The sequence below is a fragment of the Rosa rugosa genome, chromosome 5 (assembly GCF_958449725.1).
Source record: "Rosa rugosa chromosome 5, drRosRugo1.1, whole genome shotgun sequence".
NCBI classification, from domain to species: domain Eukaryota; kingdom Viridiplantae; phylum Streptophyta; class Magnoliopsida; order Rosales; family Rosaceae; genus Rosa; species Rosa rugosa.
In genome coordinates, this window is record NC_084824.1 from 2,017,011 (window position 1) to 2,037,749 (window position 20,739).

Consider the following 20,739-nt stretch of genomic DNA (forward strand, 5'->3'; position numbering starts at 1 on the left):
TTTTTATTTGTATTAAGTATTTCGCATTTACGGTGAAATTTATGAAGATTGACTCGCTCTTTATTAATCTGTACATTTGTTATTCTGTACAAAAGGATCCTGCCTAATTCACTAATTCGTAGGAAGATACTGAACTTTGTTGAAGAGATGAAATATAACCAAGGTATATCTTTTTTATCAGAGATTGAATCGATCATCAAAAGAAGAATTATGTCAAAAATTAGGATACATTCTGGGAAAATAAAACTTCCATCAAAGAGTAGCAAATGAAAGGCTTTCCTCAAAATTCTCGTAGAATCGAGAATGAAGTTTTCATTTTGTACATTAGGAGAAGGGCCAAAAATAAAAGTATCCTGCATTTCATTTCCAAAACCTGTAGGAGTATTCATGATCAGAGATAGCACATCAGTACTCACAACCTCTCTAAGCTTATCAAGATTCCATTGACCCTCAATGAGATAATCAGCCACTAACTCATCCATATTGAAAAAAAATCAGTGGGAACAGTATTCAACTCCAAAAGAAGCCTGCTGCCAGCCCTTCTTTCTACCACATCTGGACCCATAATCAAAATTTATTTGAGACGAGCCTTCTTCCGTAGATGGACACAAAACTATTTCCTTTACTTATTAAGATTCTGATTGAACTGTCACTTAAAGTACTTGTCCACGAGACACATCCTTCCCTTCCCTCTCAGGGTGCTTCTTCTATCCCCTTTTCTGGCGCCCCCTCGGACCAAGAGACGTGACCGGATGGTATGGGCCTTGCTTGAGTCCTTTCACTCGCCCTCACTGGCCTTACGAACCTCCCCGGCCGTATGGTTGTGCTTTTGTCTTCTCCCTCTGGTATAGGAAGTTCATCATCATCAAACCGCACATCAAATTCCGATCAACAACTTGAAGGTATGGCTGAGTGGCTTAAGGCATTGGTTTGCTAAATCGGCATACAAGAAGATTGTATCATGGCTTATGAAGCGGTATGCACTGCGGTTGTTCATATCATTGAAGTACATCACAGCAAACGTTGTTGACAGAAATAATGGCCGAATTGTTGTAACAGCATCTACAACTGAACATTCAGTTAAGGGCTCACTCGAGTGTGGCCGCGCAACGCAAAGGCAGGAGCAGTTGTTGGAGAGGTGCTCGCTATGCAACTCAAGGTGGAAGGTCTTGACCAGGGACAGGGACGAGGGATTCACGTCAATGTAAATAATGAAGTTGAGAAGAAGGGTTTTAAGAACCGTACCAAGGTATGGGCTATTGTCAATGCTCTTAAGAAAAATGGAGTACTTAAACTCATTTTTGATGACAATGAAGAAAATAGTTCTCGGCCAAGTTAATAATAAGAAATCTCTTGTTTACCTTGTTTATGTTCCGAGTATTGAATCATTATATGTGATTTGTTAGTAGCTAGACGGTTTATGCTGGTTATGAAATCCATGAACGGTTCAGTATTGTTGAAAGTTAATGCACATCGAAACATTTAAGATAATTTACATCAATCTAGAGAAGTCTAAGAGTTTTGGCTCTTATACTTTTTTTTTTATTCAATAAAATTTCGGGTTGAGTTTGTCATGTTCCCACTTCGATTAAAAAAAAAATCTAAGAGTTGCTAGAGTAATCTAGAATGATCATGTTAGTGTAAAGTCTCTAGAATTATCAAGTAATTGGGGTAAGGCTCTAGATTAATCATGGAAGTGTAATTATGTAATGTAATTAAGATCAACGAATGTAAGAACAAAAAGCAAGTTAAGCAATACAATTGAAAGTTTCAAAGTATTGCTATCATTCCCTCCTCTGTTTCAATTGCTTCTTATCCAAATCATATCCTCCTAACATAGTTGTCCTAACAACATCTTACCAAATTGGCAAATTCTATCTCCTAAAGACTTTGTCCTGAACACATTGTCCTAGCTCACTACTTCCAAAGCTTCCGCACCGAATTATAAAGGTGGTATCAAAGCCACAAATTCTAACAAGTATGTACCAGTTGGAACTTGTTTCTACCATAGCTATCAATTGATCTTGATTTTCCGTTCAAATCACAGATTGGTTCTTCATTTTTCTGTTTTCTGCATTGATCTTTCCTATTTGCTTAAGACTGAAGTTGAGAAAAAGGATTTTTAGGATCCACATTAAGGTTAGGACTATAGTCGATGCACATGCGCATGCCCTTATGAACAATAGAATCAGACTACCTCTTGGTGTTCTTTAATTAGGACCCTGTCTCCCTCCGCCCGCTGTAAAAAGAAGAATAAAGCTAGCTAGTTAGCTAGCAGTTTGACTGCTCTCCAATCAAAATCATGAAGATCTTCAGGAAGGCAACTTCACTAGCTCTTTCCTTCATTTCTCTCCGGGTCAACACTTATATTAGAATTCCATAAAATAAAATAAAAAATAAATAAATAACCACTTATATTAGAATCTGTGAGAATATATGGCCATGAGATTCAAGCTCAAACCAAAGGTTGTAATTGAATTTGCATCTACCACGTAAAACATGTTCACAAAATAAGGTTCTGGTTTTGATGTACAAAAATATAGGAAGGTTGATTTAATTAATTTTAGAAAACTTTATGATACTTAAAAATATGACATATTTCGATATCTCATATCGAATTTGGAAACATCTCACAAAGACAAAGAAAAATTCAGATAAGGGTGAGCATTTAGAAAAATTAGAAAAAGGTCATTATAATGTAATCCATAATAATATAGGAAATATCTGAGGTTAATAATGTAATCCATAATAAATTAGAATTTCATTTAATTTTTTTCTTTCTTATATATCAGCTTTCTTTTATTTGTTTTTTTTTTTTCCTTTTTGTCCTTTTTTTTTTTTTGGCTTTTTATGTAAAGTTGTAAAGGCTTACGTCAATCTATACTACGTCATCTTGAAGAAGCAAAGACAAAAGACAAAGACAAAGACAAAGGAACCCAAACGATATCAATTTGGTGTGATATTTTTTTTTGGTCCAATCGAGGTTTGTGATATTTTAGTTTCATCTTATATTATGTTGATCATCTGGTACGTAAAAGCTTACGTCAATCTGTACTACGTCATACAGATTAGCGATCTTTCTAAAACTCTCTTCCTCTTTATGTAATTAAATGGATCGAGGTCGGCCTCTCACACAGTCCAACTGTCTCACGCAGTTGATCACGTAGCGGCATTTGTACATTTCCGAGCCTATATAAAGGAACCTGGCCATGTTAGAAGCTTAAACCAAACACAAATTGATCAACCAAAACGAAAATGGAGAATCCCAAACAGTACAGAGGTCATGTTGTGGTGCTTCCTTTTCCTAGCCAAGGCCACATCAACCCTCTCCTTCAGTTCGCAAAGCGCCTGGCCTCTAAAGGCGTCAAGGCCACTCTAGCCACCACCAGCTACACTGTCAGCTCCATTTGTGTCCCTAACGTTGGGGTTGAACCAATCTCCGATGGGTTCGACGAGTCTGGCTTTGCTCAAGCGGCGGATGAGGAGACATTTCTTCAGTCGTTCAAGGCCAACGGCTCGAGAACCCTATCTCAAGTCCTGAAGAAGTTCGAAGACTCTGAGTTCCCGGTGAATTGTGTTGTGTATGATTCATTTCTGCCTTGGGCTCTTGATGTGGCGAAGGAACATGGCATATTTGGAGCTTCTTTTTTCACCAATTCGGCTAGTGTGTGTAGCATTCTTCTTCACATTCACCATGGTCTAATTTCTCTGCCGTTTAAGCTCGAAGACATGCCCTTGGTGATTCCTGGCTTGCCTCCACTCGACATTGCTGATCTGCCTGGCATGCTTAAGAAGCCGGATAGTAACCCAGCTTACTTGAGGATGCAACTGAATCAGTATTCAAACTTGGACAAGGCTGATTGGATCTTTGGAAATACTTTCCAAGCACTAGAAAGCGAGGTATGAATATTTTTATTTTAATACTTATATGTCCATTAAATGCCTGATATTTCTCACAAGAACATTACTCTTCTCATCTATACTATTAACATTGCATATGATAATTGTTGCTAGTACTAATTCGGGTTTCGATTTGTTCAATTTTGAAGGCTGCCAAAGGAGTAGCAAAGCTATGGCCAGCGAAGTTGATAGGCCCTATGATCCCTTCAGCTTATTTGGATGGTCAGATTAAAGGAGATAGAGGATATGGAGCAAGCCTATGGAAGCCTCTTGGTGAAGAATGCATCAAATGGCTAGAAGCAAAGGCACCTAAATCAGTGGTGTATGTCTCCTTTGGAAGCATGGTGTCCCTGACAGCAGAGCAGATGGAAGAGTTTGCGTTGGGCTTGAAAGAAAGTGGGGTGCACTTTCTGTGGGTGGTAAGAGCATCTGAACTGAGTAAATTGCCGAATGAAATCATTGATTCAGTAAAGGAAAAGGGTCTACTAGTGACTTGGTGTAACCAGCTGGAAGCTTTGGCACATGATGCAATTGGGTACTTTGTGACTCATTGTGGTTGGAATTCCATTCTCGAAGGGCTCAGCCTTGGGGTTCCAATGGTTGCAGTGCCAAAGTGGGCTGATCAAATGACCAATGCTAAGTTTGTGGAGGAGATTTGGGAGGTTGGAGTCAGAGCCAAGGAAGATGATGGGGGAATTGTGAGGAAAGAAGAGTTTGTTGGGTGTTTGAAGGAAGTTATTGAGGGAGAGAGAGGCAAAGAGATCAAGAAGAATTCGAGTAAATGGAGGGAATTGGCCAAGAAGGAAATTAGTGAAGGGGGAAGCTCTGACAAGGGTATTAATGAATATGTAGAGCTTCTGGTGCCTGCTAATAAGAAAACAGAGGCCAAGGCTTTCCTGAACGGCAAGGAATAGTCAGTCAGAACATGTTATTGATTGATATGCCCAGTAATTATCTCACTCACAAATGCTAGCGATTAAAGCATAGGTCGTTTTACCATTTGTTTGCTGTCTTGTGTGTGTTTTTTTTTTTTTTAAATCAAATAAGTTCATTCATACGAAGTGTTACTAGTGATATGAACAAATGTTTTTTTAGGCTGCCTTGTGTGTTTAGTTGGTGCCTATCTCATTATTGTTATTCGTCTTCAGTTGATTGTATTCTTACCTTGCTTCTTTCTCTCTTTCTTTTGGTCCGGAATCTTACCTTGCTTCTTCAGACCCTCGGTTTCAATTGCTATGACCTTATTTAACTCACCAATGGCTTTAAGGATGTTAATTTCTTTAATGGAAAGAACTGATAATAATAGGGTTATTATGTGCTGAGGGTTTTTCTTAAAAAAATGAACATGTTCTATTGATTTGAGTCAAAATGATACATCAAGTTATAAACTCTAAATCGATGTAAAACAGTTGATTCTATAAAGATCATCAGTGCATGCCTCTTTATACATAAATTTTCTCACACAAACATCCTCTTCCACATCTAAATTATGCCTGTTCTTTTCTTCAGATCTGTAAACATATAAAATTGTATGAGTCACATGTTATAACTTCATAACCAATCTGCAGTTACACAAAATTAAACAGGATGCAACCTTTAGTCTACTGACCAAGCCAGTCTACGCTAGAGCCCTCTTTTCAGCAGCTGATGAGTCCGTGATTCTTTGCAAAGCCGCTACAAGTATAAAAATAAAACAATCAGGCCCCAATCTTAGCATCATCTATCGTTAACCATAATATAATCACTGAAAATGAAAGTCAACGAAAACTTAAATGCAAGTTTTATTTAACACCAGATCTTGACGTGTGAGTTAAATTACCCATGTAAATTTCAGAGCGTTTGATTTTCATCTTGAGTTTCTATTTCTGAGTTTTAGACAAGATTTTAACTTCACCTCTTTTCTTAATCTTATTTCGAAAGCTTCTTTTCCTGCTAAATGCCGTCTCCTGCAGTAACAAGAAAGCAAACTAGTCATTATCAAGCTGCAACTAAAATTCCATTGTCAACCAGAACACTATAAACACGAACATAAACATATGCTATCCATTAACTTAGATTAAAAACTAGAAGGCAGCAAAACTGTTGAATCACAACCAACACATCATCTATATAGTAAGTTTTCTAACTTACCACAGGCATATCAAGTTCCCCTGATCGACGAACTGCAGCAACCAGATCCCGGTTGGATTCATTATACATACTAGTTACAAGTCCATACTGACCAGCTCTAGCTGTGCGACCAACCCTGTGTATAAAATCTACAGCAGAAGTAGCAAAGTCTGCCTGTAACGTAAGCGATGCCAAGAGTTAGTTCCTATATGCTCTAATAAATCCCACCGAAGAATGAGTTGAATAATAAGATCAAGGCTTCAAAAAGATTGTCAGAAAGTATGCTGGAGAAAAGAATGTCAGAGACCACATAATGAAAGAAGAAGAAAAAATAAAAGATCAATCATCGGGAGCTTTATCTATAGTCGCAAAATGAAGCCTTTGATCATCTGTGGTCTTCATTTCTAAACACATGAAAATAGAAAGCAACTATTCAACAAAAGAAGGCCCACCTGAATAACATGTGATACATTTGGAATGTCAATACCACGTGCAGCAGCATCAGTGCAAACAAGAATTCCACCTTTCTCTTGGAAATCAACCAATGTCTTTGCACGGTCTTCCAAGGAGCAGTCTTTATGGTAAAGGTAGCATTCAATCCCAGCACTCATCAATATTTTTGCCACTGATTCCACGGCATCAACAGTATTTGCAAATACCATTGTGCGGCATTGACCAGAATCAAATTCCACTGATCTGGATTTAAATCCATGATTCACAGCCTTTATAAGTTCATCCACCTGAGTATCAAATGTCGTTTCAATCCACCTTTGCTTCAATCTGAAATAGAACAGAAGAGACAAATTATCAACGCTCACAAACACATAACCAAACAGATCAAAGTTAAAACATCTAATACCACAAAACTGACTCAAAGCAAAACCGAAGCAATGATATAAACTATCCTAACATATCAGTTGATGAGGAAGGAGGGCAAGGAAAAGTATTAAACAATAATTGGCAGCTGAAAAATGGTGCAGCACCTGGGATTGTGACAATGGAGGTAGTTTCCGTTAACCCAAATCGCATCTGGAAACATCTTTTTCAACACTTGCCCTGCAGTTCTTTTCCCATTTGCTGGAAGAGTGGCTGCAACAAAAATGTACTGTTTACTGCGCGTATAAATATTTCTCACTCTTCTCCAGTCTCTATATTTGACCTTCCCAGTCCCAGCCTCGTCAGGTAAATCATCAACATCATCTTCAAAGTTTTCCTCATCTTCTGAGACAGCTTCAGTCTCTATATTTTCTTCATCTTCCGAACTAAAATGCAATGAAGTTTCAGATTCCAAGTCCATTGGCAACTCAGATGCAGATCCATTAGATCCATTTGAGCGGGACAACAGCTTTTCGTCAAACCGGAAAAAGTTTATGAGACGAATAACCTTATTTTGGTAACCACCATTGAGAAGCATATCTGCTTCATCAAACACCTGTAAATGCCGAATTAGACATATATCATGTGATTTTTCTTTTTTATGCATGTAACTTTAGATATGTGATTCCGAAGCAAAAAATATACTGATACACAATGAATGGAACAGAAAGTTACCACATATTTTACACTCCGTGTAAATTCCATGCGACGGAATTTGTATTTGTTTGGATCAATATTATTCAGCAGAGCCGCTGGTGTTGAAACAACAATATCAGGATCATTAACTGGCCATCCCTGCAATCAAAGTTAGAAAGATAAGAACATCCCTATAACAATACAGAGATACACAACTCTATATACATAACATAATAATTAAGAGCATCAATACCTGTCGCCCACAAAGTGATGTAGCTCTGAGAAGCGGTTCACCATTTTCGCCACAAAGACCATTGGCCATTCGAACCACTTGATCACAAAGTGTTACATTTGGACAAAGCACCAGAGAAATCTTACGGACCGGGGACACTCCTTGATCAGAATCAGCAGCATTCCCAGGCTCTTCTTGCTCATTGCATAGCTTATTGATTAGAGGAACAAGAAAACTGTGCGTTTTACCACTACCAGTTTCAGCTGCAACAATCACATCCTTCCCTGAAAGTATAGATGGTATGCAAGCCGCCTATAAAACAAAACTCACTGCCTCAATTCATAGTTCAAAAGTGATTTCACATATTTACTTTTGCTTAAATTATAGTATAAATATAAAGTCCAAAACTTCGAGTCATATATCACATATCCACAATTGTTTACATCATTGGGTAAATGTAAAGTTCAAAACTTTGAGTTATAGTTCACATGTTTGCTATTGTTAACATTATTGTTTGAATGTAAAGTTCAAAACTTTGAGTCATTTCACATATATCCTTTAGTTTCCATGAAGACCCAATTGACCCAACATATCAGAAACCTCAAATGTTCATTTCTATGTTGTAAAGATTGAAAACTGAGAACAAAAGAGTAGGTGGGTACCTGAACAAGAGAGGGTTGACCGAGGCCGGCATTGAAGAGAGCTTGAGAAACCTTATCGGATAAACCAAGTGAAGTCCACGAAACATTTTCTTCAGCGAAAAACGTATCTCCTCCCTTGGCGGCGGCGGCGGCGGTTGCGAAACGGCGGGGCTGGTTGAGCCAAATCAAGCTGATGCGAGCTGGGGATGAGAGGTTGGAAAGAACAGAGTATGAGTGTCTGAGTTGGGATAGGAGTTTAGGTGGGGAAGATGATAGGAACATAGTTGTGGCAGAGCGATGAAGCATCTTTTGGGGTTTTGGGAGTTGTTGAGGGTTTATGGCTAAAACCCTGATGTTGGGGGATTGGGTTTTGGGGATGGAGGGAGTGAGTTTATGATAGGGTGACAGGCACTATGGCTGCTACACTTGACTGACGCATGCATGTCCGTTGGATTCAGAGGATGAAAGTTTGTAAGTTTTTGGACTGTGACCAGGAAATGATAGTAAGAACAAGTTCACCCGTAGTCAAGAAAATGCAAAGTCGAAAAGTCAAGAATTTGACCAGTCAAGTTACTATTCACTGTCACTGGACATGGGTTTCCACCTGTTTTTTTTCTTGACCGGGCAACACTATTCATCTTTTACTGTTCATCAATTTTTCTATTGGGTCATTACCGTTGGATCACTGTTTCAATTGAAACCAACGGCCCAAATTAAAGGACCGTTGGAATCAAAATCACTTAAGAAGCCAACGGTTCGATGCCAAGTGTCCTGCCGCCCACTCAATGTCGCTACGCGACAAACTCCTGCTGCAGGTCGGCCACGTGGCGCTTCTGGATTGGTCTGTGTCTTCCACCCTTGGATTTAGCCGCGTCTGTCTCTTCGCAGCCTTCCTGATGTCACCCACGTTCTCCTGTCCTGCAGCGCTGGCAGCTCCATGACTTTGGGCAAGAAAAAAGTCATAGCCTTGCCCTTTTCCTTGGCCTGGGTCATCAAAAGCCATCTTTTGGCTGGTCAAAACACAACCGGTGGAGGAGTGTTTTTGACAATGGCTGGTCAACACATCATCATTCCCTCACTTTGCCCGGGCAAAGTGATACCGCTGGACTTGCTCTAAGTTAAGGTCTTTAGGACATTTTTGGGTCGTTAGTTTGGCGAATGGTAAACGTGCTCGTTTATTCGATTTTTTTTTTCTTTGAATATAAGCTGATATTATCATATCATTAGAACAACAGTTAAAAGATCAAAGTCTACAAACACTTAAATAAGAATCCCAACAAGAAAATTTGGTAAAACATATCTAAGTAATGTGCAAATCATTAAAGGTCTAAGAGACGCTCACATTAAGCAAGCCTATACAAGAATCACCTTCTAAGAAAATAAAATCATTCAACTAGCTTTCACCTGCCATGCGCACAATTGCGGTGCAGACAAAAAACTAGAAACATCTTAGAAGACTCGTAGAAGTTCTTCAACCTCACATAGTCTTATCTCTCAAAAAAAAAACCTCACATAGTCTTAATACCCTAACAAAAACATGTACATGTTATTTCTTTATTTTCTATTCTGCTCCAGGAAACTCGGACTGCGTCTAGTTTTTCCCAATCTTCTTCTCGTCCGGCGGCGCTCGTCGGCGTTTCGCTATGCCGATTTGGGCTGCTGCCGGGCGGGTCTTGAAAGCTATTGTCGGATAGTCTCATGAATTGAGGTGGCTCGGGGTTTGGCGGAGGGTCCGGGCCAGTTGGATTCTGTATGGATGGTGGGAGCGCTTTCAAGACCTGTGGCACCGGAGGCATCGTCAGGAGATTTCCAGAACCGGTGGCTATGGCGAACCGTGTGGCGGCGCGGCTTTTGGCGATCTGAAAGGATTGCTGGCGTGGCGTGGCTGTGGTGGATCTGTACCGATCGTGGGGCGGCGTCGCTGGGCGGTTCTGGTCGGTCTCGTGTGGAATCGCGGCGGCTGGAGGTCTGACAGCGTGACCGGCGATGGGGTTGAGGTGGGTGGCGGCACTGGAGGTTGAGGATGGTGGCGGGCATGGGTCGACTCTCTACTGGGCCTTGAGTTGGGCCCATTCTTTTGGGACTGTTCTATGGCCTAATTTGGGCTGGGGTGTTTTTACCCTAGGCCCAGCTCTATGTTTTTACTTTTCTAATTACAATAAATTCCTTTATTTAGGAAACTAAGCACCGATGTGCACTCTATGTATCTCTAGCGCCTCTGGAGTAGTACCAAAGGAAGGTCTCCGCTACCTCTACGTATTTGATTGTGTAATGAGTAAGACTATATGTACGTACCACTTGTGGGTACTACCACTAGCTTCTTGTCTGTCTATGACCTTAAATGACAGCGGAAGGATATGTAACGGCATATTCTGGCTTGTGATGAATATATTATTTCTTTAACTCAAAAAAAAAAATTACCCTAACAAAAACATTAAAAAAAAAAAAAAAAAAACTTGAAGGCCCAAGAAATAGGCCCAACTGCTCCCAACTTGAGCCCAAGCCTAAGCCAAATCTTGACCAACATGAATGCTACCCTGCATCTCCGACCAGCGCGCGGGACTGTCCCTCTCTACGTGTTCTGTTGCAGCCCAGCATCGATCAGTAGTGCAACCTCCACCAGCACCAGATCAAGACTGTTGGAGAGGAAATATCCCACATTGGAAAAATAACAAATAAAATATAACTTATAAGTTGGTGGATCTCACCCAATTGTACCGAGGCCTTTTGTGATTAAAACCCAACACCTATCGGGTGGTTAAGTTGGGACAATATCGGTACAATGGTGGGCCACGGGCCACGCTTGTCGCTATTTAACATGGTATCAGAGCGGGTCCTTCTCCAATTGCGTCTCCACGTAGGCACGTATCATGAGCCCAAATTGGGGTTCCCTGTATTGCCATCGAATTGAAATTACCAAGTGTCCAATGTGGGCCTTGGATTGTATTGACCAAGTCTCCGATATGAGACTTGTGTCCCAATTTCCAATGTGAGAATTAGATTAATTAATTTCACGTGCAAACCTAGAGCAAGGTTGCACGTGAGGGGGCGTGTTGGAGAGGAAAGATCCCACATTGGAAAAGTGACAAATAAAATATAACTTATAAGTGGGTGGATATCACCCAATTGTACCGAGGCCTTTTGTGATTAAAACCCAACACCTAAAGGGTGGTTAAGTTGGGACAATATCGGTACAATGGTGGGCCACGGGTCACGCTTGTCGCTGTTTAACAAAGACCACCTCCTACGAACCGGCGACACTACTCACTGTCGACAAAGCTACCTGGATCTTCTCGAAAAATCAACAAAGAAGCCTATCCTCAGACCCAATCCACCGCAGTCGTACGATGTCGACAAGTCAAACTTACCCAGACCCCGCAAGTCTACCAAATCAAACTCAAAACTCCTACCGACAACGATGTAGGGTGACGTACCTAAGCCAAGTCAAACTTACCCAGACCCCGCAAGTCTACCAAAGCAAACTCAAAACTCCTACCGATGTAGGAGGATACCCTAGTGACCTAATTTCCACTTCTTGATTAGTTTCTATTATCTTTATCTTTAGTTGCAATTTTAATTTTCAATTGTCAATTTTATTTTTCACAATCAAAATCAAATTTCACAAACCACTTTCATTGTCAATACCACTCGGTTGTGAGTTTCCGCATTCACTTGTGGTTCTCTTGACCAATTTTAGGCTTGGTTGTTCCGAGCCGGGCATGTAAATAGCTTGGTACTATTTTTAGGTTTTGTTTGATTGTTGGTGACTTAGTAATCGGCATAACCAAGGATTGGAGTTAGCTTTTCAATCCCCGTGGTACGATAATTTTGGGTTTAAATATTTTCCCTTTCTTTGATGACTGTGCCATTATTGCGCGTAAGTTGCATTCAAGCACACAAACCAAATGGCGCCGTTGCCGGTGACGTACCTAAGCCAAGTCAAACTTACCCAGACCCCGCAAGTCTACCAAAGCAAACTCAAAACTCCTACCGACAACGATGTACGGTGACGTACCTAAGCCAGAGCATTATCGAAACCTGCAAGAATCGACGGAACTCTACTGTGCTCGAAGAAAATCTTAGAAGAGAGTCCCACTTGCTGCCTTAGTAACACTCTTGTTCATACCTCTTGTGATCAATTGATATTTCAAACTGAGTTATTTTTAATAAATACACTTTAATCATCAAATATTGTTTAAATATTTAACTGCAACACTTCACAAACTCTAAATGCACGTATGAACATTTAGAGAGAGAGAGAGATATTTCATTAGATCATAAAGCCAAAATGGCACATATAATATATTTATATGTATTTGTATCCTAAATTAATGGCTAAAGAAGTAAGGGAAGATGTGTATCATCACTATCATGTACAAGTACAATAAAGCTATAGTCAATGCATGTATGAATTGTTATGAGAACGTTCATATTTTTCGTGTGAAAGAATCTGTAAAATAGAACTAAACCATATATCCATTTAACTTTTTTATTTTTACCATACATATTTTCGCTTGCATAAGGAGTTTTTATGAACTTACTCAAAAAAAAAAAAAAAAAAAAGGAGCTTTTATGAACTTCATTATCCATTTTTCTTGCACATGCTAGAAAAGATGCTCCAGTACGCAACAACCAATCGTTCAGTTCTTGTGCTCGAAACAAAGGAAATAGAAAGCTGAACCTTTTTTTTTTTTCTTGTTAAAAAGGGCATATTATTAGCATCGAAATACATTATACGTTGATCGACAATCCAAACGATCAAAATCCAACAAAGCATTAAGTAATACATAAGCAAACCCCATTACACAACCTCTTGGAGACACCACACACACACACACCTCAACCTTTATTCCATAACCATTGCCAAATTCTGAAAAAGCCAGTCATCTTAGACGACTAATCAGAAATCTGAATGGTCTTCACATCAGGCTTCTTGACCTCCACCTTTGGCACAGTGACAGTAAGCACCCCATTCTCCATTGCCGCCTTCACCTGCTCCACCTTGGCATTCTCCGGCAGCCTGAACCTCCTCAAGAACTTGCCGCTGCTCCTCTCCATCCTGTGCCACTTGTCGCTCTTGTCCTCCTTCTCCACTCTCCTCTCGCCGCTGATCTGCAGCACCCTCCCTTCCTCCACCTCCACCTTCACCTCCTCCTTCTTCAGCCCCGGCAGGTCCGCCTTGAACACGTGCGCCTCCGGTGTCTCCTTCCAGTCGATGCGCGTGTTCGCCACCGCCGCCGTCTCTGAGCTTGGAGCCGAGCGGGAGTTGATCAAGGGGAAGTCCTGGGACGGGTCCCAGATGTCGAGCGAGAACGGGTCGAAGATGTTACTCCGTCGACCGTTGCCGAAAAAGCTTCCCGGAATGAGAGACATTGCTTTGTACGTAAGTTGTGAGTAGTACTAGCGTTTGCTATGAAACTTTGATTCTTGGTTTTTGGGAGTGAGGAGAAGAGGTATATATAGGAAGAAGATGAGGGCAGTTTCGTAATGAGCTAATTACGGATTCTTCGTCTCTTCCTGAAGTGTCTGGTATTGTCTGGCCAAAGGAGGCTCCAGAGAGATGGTTCTCGAAAAGTCAATAGAAAGCTTAACTTGTGGTCCAATAGTTCAATTGTGAATTTTTTTTTTTTTTTTTTTTGAGAAAATAGTTCAATTGTGAATAGGCTTCGGAATGCGGGTTTCTAAATTTTTTTTTTTTTTTAAAAAGTGAAATGTTGGTTGAACAATTGCAGTGTGGAATTGCTGCCAAGTGTCATATGCTCTGGTGTGTTCCTAGGACACGCGTCCTCCACCGATCAGGATTGCTGATCAGAAGTAAAACTGTAAGAATGACATCGCCTTTGTTGCACAACCGAAACTAAGTAATGGCGCCAAAAAAGGCAACCAGAGATGAAAGTCCTCCACCGTCCGATCCTCACGGAATCTTCGCCGGAATGGTCGTCTTCTTAGTCGAAGACGGATTTCAGAACCGTCGCTTACAGGTTCGACCGTACTCCAGGCTTTTTCACCCTTGTTCTGTTATCATAGTCATTGTCTAGTTATATATTAGTGCCTTATGCCCTTATATTTCAGGTTTGGAAGCAAAAACTGGTTCAAATGGGAGCTACTATAGAAGACCATCTATCCAAAAGGGTCACACACATATTTGCTATGAACCCAGAAGCCCTTTTGCAAAAAGTGGGCAGTGATCAATGGGGTCTTTTTAAAGGAGTGAGTTACTGTTCACTTGATTAGTTGCTTTATGCCTTTATATGAACATATTTGACTTGATCATAAATTGGAGTGTATATCACTCTTGGGTTTGTTTAGCTGTGATTTAGAGGGTTCGAGTTGTTGATTCTTTATTGTAGTGCTATTTTATCTAATTTTCTCTAAAATTGTAGTGTTATACATATACCTTTAAAGTCCCAAACTTTATGGTGTTTTGTAGAGAGTTGTACTCTATCAGTGGCTAGAGGACAGCTTGAGCTCAGGGAAGAGAGTACCAGAAGATTTGTACCATCTGAAATTGGAGTCAGATCAGTCTTCTAGTGATTACATTTCCAGTGATGAAGAAACCCCAAAACTGAAAAGGCGAAGATCCTCATCTCCTGATGAGTTGCCTCATACTCCGAGCCCCAAAACCCCTAAAGCCCCAAATAAGGATCAGGTCACAGCATTGCAGTCATCCACGCCCTACAGCCCACCTGATTTAAACAAAGACATAACCCAGATATTGGGGAAGCTTATCAACATATATAGAGGTGAGGAGTTAACCGGTATCTCTGTTGGTTTACTTTGCCGTTCTTGTTTTATAGATTGTGATGTTTGGTGGTCATTTGGTTTGGATAAATAAAGCATTGGGTGATGACCGAAGATCTTTTAGCTACTACAAGGCTATAACAGTTATAGAGAAGTTGCCTTTCAAGATTCAAAGTGCAGAACAAGTTAAGGGCCTCCCGGGCATTGGAAAGTCAATGCAAGATCATGTAAGTGACATTCATGCCTCAGTTTCTTTCAATAAAGATTTCATTCTATGAGTTATTTGTGTATAAGTTGTCTAAATTAAATGTTGCATATGAATTATGAGAGTTTCTTTCAAAAAGAGAAAAAAAAAAATATTTCTGTTATGGGAATCAGGGTGAGAGATTGTGATCAGTTACTTTAACTGCAATCAGATATCAGTAGTCTACTTAGAGAGGTTAAATTTTAGTTCATATCGTGGGAGAGTACATGTTCCTGTCCATGGACTGGTGAATCCTCAAAATAACTGAAGTTTTTCATCCTTGATTTCAGATTCAAGAGATAGTGACTACCGGAAAGCTATCCAAGTTGGAGCACTTTGAAACAGATGAAAAGGTAATGGAACAGTTTTCAGTAGTTCTGTCACTTCTGTGATTTAAATATTCTACTACTAAGTTGAAATTTGATTTCTTCTTTCTGTTATGTTCACTATTTACTTCGAGCCTGACCCTAATCTAAATGCGTGTTATATATGTACATTTCACAAGTAGATTTTAAATGTTATTTATAGCACCACAGTTTGAATGGCAGAACTCAATATCTGAGCTAACTATGAGTCTTAACCTCATTTCTTTATATTGTGACAGTTCTGCTTTCTACTTTCTGTTAATTAATTGCAGGTAAAAACAATCAGCTTATTCGAGGAAATATGGGGTGTAGGTCCAGCTACTGCACTAAAATTATTTGAGAAAGGACATCGCACATTAGATGATTTGAAGAATGAAGATTCGTTGACACATTCACAGAAGTTGGGGTTAAGATATTATGAGGATATCAAACAGAGGATCCCACGGCATGAGGTCAACTTGTACTTTTTTAATTTACTTATTCTTTTTGTTTTAAAATGTTCTCAGAATTCTTCTGTAATCTGAATTTTCTCACAAGAAATTGGTGCTTCATATCTTAACTGAACAGACTCAAGAGATGGAACTTCTTCTACAAAAAGCGGCAGAGGATGTTTTGCCTGGGGTGAGCACAATAATGTTAAATACATGATCTATCAGGCAGGAAAATGACCTGTATTAGGGGGGAATAATCTTGACTCATGGTTCATACTAACATGGGCAACAGCTGCTGTATACTGGATTTAATTGGGCCAAAATGAAATTATTCTTTAATGATAGAACAACTTGTATAGAAAAATGTGAATCAGAAAAACATTCATTGACCAGTTCCTTATAAAAATTAGTCTTGGTCTCTTGGACAACTACATTGATTTCCATTCCCTTAAGTGGCTTGCTATTCTCACGAGTGCCATATCTGCCTGCAGGTGGTTGTTGTATGTGGAGGGTCATATAGACGCGGGAAATCTTCTTGTGGGGATCTGGACATTGTAATTACTCATCCAGATGGGAACAGGTATGCAAGCTATTGGTACTTGTCCTTTTACTTTGCAGTAAGAATTTCAGATTATATGCATTAATGCACGTATCTTGGCGTGGACTGAGGAATAACATTGGTGTACTCTTCTAATCTTCTAAGTGTCCAACTTGATATGGCTGCAACTTCACGTCTTGCAGTTATTAGCCATTTTTTCCTTGTCATTGTATTGAATCTCAAGTGTGATACCATTTCGATCTCTTAACTTTGGACAGACGAGTTCCTGGTTTTAGTTTTGAAAGCTAGACTTGACTTGCTTTGGTCTGTGTTTCAGTCATAAAGGTTTTTTACCGAAGTATGTAAAGCATCTAAAGGATATGAAGTTCCTAAGGGAGGATTTGGTTTTTGTTACACACAGTGAGGAGGTAACACGGTTTATTCTAACCTTTTCTTTTCATAATTTTTCATAATTTACATCTTCCAGTGTATGAGTGGTGTCAGAGGTTGAACTGAGATTAATCCTACTGGTCAGGGGTGATAGTTTTAAGTAGCATTTGATTTGTGTCGAGTCAGAAGGCTGCAAAAGTATCTATATGAATGTATTTTTTTTTACCTTGCTCATTTGACTTCTGAAAGAACAGCAAATGAAATATTTGATTATACTCATAATATGTCTTTATGTTCTTTATCTATTCATTGCTATTGTATTGTACAGTTCTCATGATATACATTCTTTTTGCATTACCTTATTTACACAATCATGTGAACAGGGTACTGATTCTGGTGTCGACACATATTATGGGCTTTGTACATATCCTGGACGAGAGCTGCGGTACCGCATAGATTTCAAGGTTTTTCATATCTCTTATCATTTTCTTTATTTTGAAAATTTTCATTCCATACCAGAATTGTTAGGGACTCATATAGTTGTAAAATTTTACTTAGTGTATCCCTTCTTCCAAGAGCATTATGCTAGTTGGTCATGCATTTTTCTCAAGTTGGTTTGATGATGTGCTTTAAGTAATTGTCTTGATAGTTTCTATGCTTTGTTTTCCTTTTATTTAGGTCTACCCGCGGGACATATATGCATTTGGACTATTAGCTTGGACAGGGAATGATGTGCTGAATAGGAGGTTCATCTGCTTTACCAAGTTCTGTGGTGAGAAATTGACTATAAAACCTGCTAGGTTTCTGATAGTCTAAATGCAGGTTGAGGTTACTAGCTGAATCTAAAGGATTCCGGCTTGACGATACGGGGCTGTTTCCGGCCACTCATGGATCTGGCGGAAAACGGGTAACAACTTGTTGGTTTTTGGGACATTTTCTCTAGACTTGTCTCTGTTTCAGGGTTCACTTAATGTTAGGTTCTTTCTGTTGCAGGGGGCAAAAGCTGGCGCAAGCTTGAAATTTGACACAGAAAAGGAGGTCTTTGACTTTCTCGGGTTTCCTTGGCTTGAACCACACGAGAGAAATCTGTGAGAGGCCTGAATGGTTTTATGAGCAAGCTGTAAATATGTTAGCTAAGGAACTTGGTCTTGATACTGAAATGATCTAACCTAGAGAGGGAGATAAGAGAGTTGGTAAAGAAAGCTTGCAACTGATGTAACATATGTCTTCCAAAATTTTTTGATAGAAATAAGATATACTGTTTTTGAGGCTCATTTCACAGCTAATATGATTTCACTGCTGATAATAAGACACAGCAGAAGCTTAAGCAGAACAAAAGAAAATCCACAGCAAATGAAGAACCCTCAACCATATCTCTTACCACACTATCTATTTATACTTGATGAACCATAAATTTTCAGGTGAGTTGGTCTGGAAGGGCAGGGTGATATGGATTTAGAACTGACTCGAGTCTATATATAAATAGACATGTAAACACTCTGGATATATATTAACTTGAAACCTTATACAAAAACCCTGCATTTACACTTGTTATCATCACAACCGTAAAAGTCTCTCTATGGTTTCATCAACTCGATATCCAGAGTCTTGTTCACGAGCTTGTCACCTATGGAGGCTTGAGGAATAGCCGCAGTCGCCCTCAATCAAAAAGGATGGAAAAGCCAAAGGTGCTAGCTTCATATACCACTCGATTCAAATTTTAGTTTACGGATCAATATGCAACTCCGGTATAGTCCCATGATCGAGCAGTGCATCAGTTACAAGAAGCTAGAGCTTATAATGAAACAATTATACCCATTATGCATGCATTTTCCGCCATTCTTAGATCAACTAGACAACCAATACAGCAAGAAAAACAGAAGCTTAAAAATAACACAAAAATGATGAACGCCCCAGTTATAACTTATAAGTCTGTAACCCATTACTGATTTACCAATGCAGAATGCCAGGATAAACCAAAATGAACATTTAATTTCTATAAATGTTTAAGATTTGAAACACTCAGAAGTCAAGATTCGAAAGCCACGAAAATCTCCGAAGTAGAGTAATAAAGTGAAGCAGAACAGAGGGGCAAATAAACTTCCAACTCCGAACAGGTAGTTTTTAAGGACACAACCTCTTTTTCTTTGCACCCTTATACTTTGCCATCCTTCTCGATACCTTTCTTTTTTTGATCTTGACGCAGTCGGAATGATAAACTAGGTTTACAAGCGATAAACCTAAACAAAGGGTTCTGGAGTCCACCAGAGATAAAAGAGAAAATTCTCTATTTGATTGATAATAAGATGAAAGATAGGTTCTGCAGCCGTTTAAGGTTGCTTATAGGAGAAAAGAAACCCTAGGGCGACTAACAATGAAACCCTAAAGCCCATGGGTAAAAACGAAAACAATCCAAAAATAAACTAGAAAACCAAAACACCGAAAAGTAGAAAAATGCAGTTTTGAGGCCCTAAACGACCCCGAAAGCCCGAAAAAGCCCACAGGTCATAGCATAGCAACGAGTCTTGTTCCTGGCGCGATTCCCTTTCCAGAAAGCTATGGCACGTTCCAATCGGACACCGAGCTATGGCGTGGCTACTAGTAACTTTTCGTTTTCCTCCTTTTGCACGATCAAGCTGCTCTTCGAATTGGACTGCCATCTGTTCTGCATCAGATCTGAAATACTTCTCCATACCTAGATTCAAAGAAACTCAATTAGAAGGGAAAGAACCTAACCTCAAAGAAAAGACTAATTAAGAATATTATTGGTGTTACATGGCTCAATGATGGTCGTTGGTGAAACTAATGTTTCTGCATAAGCAGCATACCACCAAATATAATCACAAGTCCAAGCGACATTCCTAAATGTCTTTTTCTCCGCGGATTAAATAATCCAAAGCCTTTGTTGTTACACAGAAGAACATCACCGTTCTCTAAAATGCCTACAGCCAAGTAGGGATCAGAGTCAAAATGTCGATTTAAAACCTCTGGGGAGGTGTCTATGACTTCGGTCCAACATGCTCCTCCCTCATATTCCTCCATCATCCATATACCAGTTTCCTGGTGTACAAAGAGAGAATTTCCATCGGTCATGACTCATGATGGAAGACACTGAGCAGCAGGGGCCGCGAATAGTAGGACCCCAGAATACCGCCATAATCTGAAATTTCTCCTCTGCAAGGCCAAAAGACCATAATCTACCGTTGCCATATGAATCATTCGTTACCCAATGTAGAGTTCCGTTTAATAAGGTCCCATGAATAGGGAAATGATAGAAGTCATGACAGTTGAGACAACTGAAATCCGGAATAGTCCTCCATGAACCCGTTTTGAGTGTAAAGACCTGAAGCTTTACATCCTCGAATAGATTACCAAATTGTTGTGCTTCAGTGCCTCGTATTATCTTGTAATCTTCATTGGTGGAATCATAACCAAGTCCAGCAAGAAATAGCTCATCCCGTACACATGTCTCATCCGATTCAATTGTAGGTTTGTTTGAGTAAAAATTGAACACAGTAAGCAAAAATGTCACCCAACATAATTTCACTCGTATTAATTTAGTGAATAAAGTTTTTATTATTTCAGGTTCGACCCATTCAAGACAGAATGTGTCTCTTAATTACAATCTCTTGTTAC

The 20,739-nt window shown here is 39.6% G+C and overlaps 4 protein-coding genes and 1 pseudogene across 5 annotated transcripts; 3 read left to right on the top strand and 2 right to left on the bottom strand.

Annotated features, from left to right (window-relative positions):
• The first annotated feature begins 241 nt into the window (after positions 1–241).
• On the top strand, positions 242–1,360 carry LOC133708338 (uncharacterized; annotated as a pseudogene).
• A 1,793-nt stretch (positions 1,361–3,153) lies between these two features.
• On the top strand, positions 3,154–5,084 carry LOC133709827 (UDP-glycosyltransferase 74B1-like). The gene is made up of 2 exons (XM_062135725.1): positions 3,154–3,900; positions 4,050–5,084. The coding sequence occupies exons 1-2, from the start codon at positions 3,256–3,258 to the stop codon at positions 4,812–4,814; spliced, it is 1,410 nt and encodes a 469-aa protein (XP_061991709.1). The 5' UTR covers positions 3,154–3,255; the 3' UTR covers positions 4,815–5,084.
• Positions 5,085–5,246: 162 nt separating this feature from the next.
• Positions 5,247–8,773, bottom strand: LOC133709416 (DEAD-box ATP-dependent RNA helicase 22). Of its 2 annotated transcripts, none has more exons than XM_062135147.1 (9): positions 8,416–8,773; positions 7,775–8,065; positions 7,561–7,680; positions 6,993–7,441; positions 6,462–6,789; positions 6,031–6,183; positions 5,795–5,846; positions 5,510–5,574; positions 5,247–5,411 (listed from the first exon to the last, which is right to left on the bottom strand). In XM_062135147.1, the coding sequence occupies exons 1-8, from the start codon at positions 8,698–8,700 to the stop codon at positions 5,519–5,521; spliced, it is 1,734 nt and encodes a 577-aa protein (XP_061991131.1). In that variant the 5' UTR covers positions 8,701–8,773; the 3' UTR covers positions 5,247–5,411; positions 5,510–5,518. The 2 variants fall into 2 exon arrangements, with proteins under 2 accessions (XP_061991131.1, XP_061991130.1); XM_062135146.1 differs by having other exon boundaries at positions 5,495–5,574.
• Positions 8,774–13,062: 4,289 nt separating this feature from the next.
• Positions 13,063–13,881, bottom strand: LOC133711075 (17.8 kDa class I heat shock protein-like). Its single transcript, XM_062137249.1, has one exon. The coding sequence runs from the start codon at positions 13,765–13,767 to the stop codon at positions 13,291–13,293; it is 477 nt and encodes a 158-aa protein (XP_061993233.1). The 5' UTR covers positions 13,768–13,881; the 3' UTR covers positions 13,063–13,290.
• A 225-nt stretch (positions 13,882–14,106) lies between these two features.
• Positions 14,107–18,377, top strand: LOC133711074 (DNA polymerase lambda-like). The gene is made up of 13 exons (XM_062137248.1): positions 14,107–14,375; positions 14,467–14,604; positions 14,825–15,137; positions 15,232–15,362; positions 15,670–15,732; positions 16,017–16,196; positions 16,312–16,365; positions 16,667–16,755; positions 17,051–17,141; positions 17,487–17,567; positions 17,782–17,849; positions 17,926–18,010; positions 18,097–18,377. The coding sequence occupies exons 1-13, from the start codon at positions 14,259–14,261 to the stop codon at positions 18,193–18,195; spliced, it is 1,509 nt and encodes a 502-aa protein (XP_061993232.1). The 5' UTR covers positions 14,107–14,258; the 3' UTR covers positions 18,196–18,377.
• The last annotated feature ends 2,362 nt before the right edge of the window (positions 18,378–20,739 follow it).

Excerpts from the sequence above, each read along its gene's own strand:
- LOC133709416 (XM_062135147.1), bottom strand. The coding sequence starts at position 8,700 with ATGCTTCATCGCTCTGCCACAACTATGTTCCTATCATCTTCCCCACCT. Across the intron at positions 8,066-8,415 it reads GTCAACCCTCTCTTGTTCAG|GCGGCTTGCATACCATCTAT; the intron begins GTACCCACCTAC and ends TTTGTTTTATAG. Across the intron at positions 5,575-5,794 it reads AAATAAGATTAAGAAAAGAG|CGGCTTTGCAAAGAATCACG; the intron begins GTGAAGTTAAAA and ends TTATACTTGTAG.
- LOC133711075 (XM_062137249.1), bottom strand. The coding sequence starts at position 13,767 with ATGTCTCTCATTCCGGGAAGCTTTTTCGGCAACGGTCGACGGAGTAAC.
- LOC133709827 (XM_062135725.1), top strand. The coding sequence starts at position 3,256 with ATGGAGAATCCCAAACAGTACAGAGGTCATGTTGTGGTGCTTCCTTTT. Across the intron at positions 3,901-4,049 it reads TCCAAGCACTAGAAAGCGAG|GCTGCCAAAGGAGTAGCAAA; the intron begins GTATGAATATTT and ends TCAATTTTGAAG.
- LOC133711074 (XM_062137248.1), top strand. The coding sequence starts at position 14,259 with ATGGCGCCAAAAAAGGCAACCAGAGATGAAAGTCCTCCACCGTCCGAT. Across the intron at positions 17,568-17,781 it reads GGTACCGCATAGATTTCAAG|GTCTACCCGCGGGACATATA; the intron begins GTTTTTCATATC and ends CCTTTTATTTAG. Across the intron at positions 18,011-18,096 it reads ATGGATCTGGCGGAAAACGG|GGGGCAAAAGCTGGCGCAAG; the intron begins GTAACAACTTGT and ends TTTCTGTTGCAG.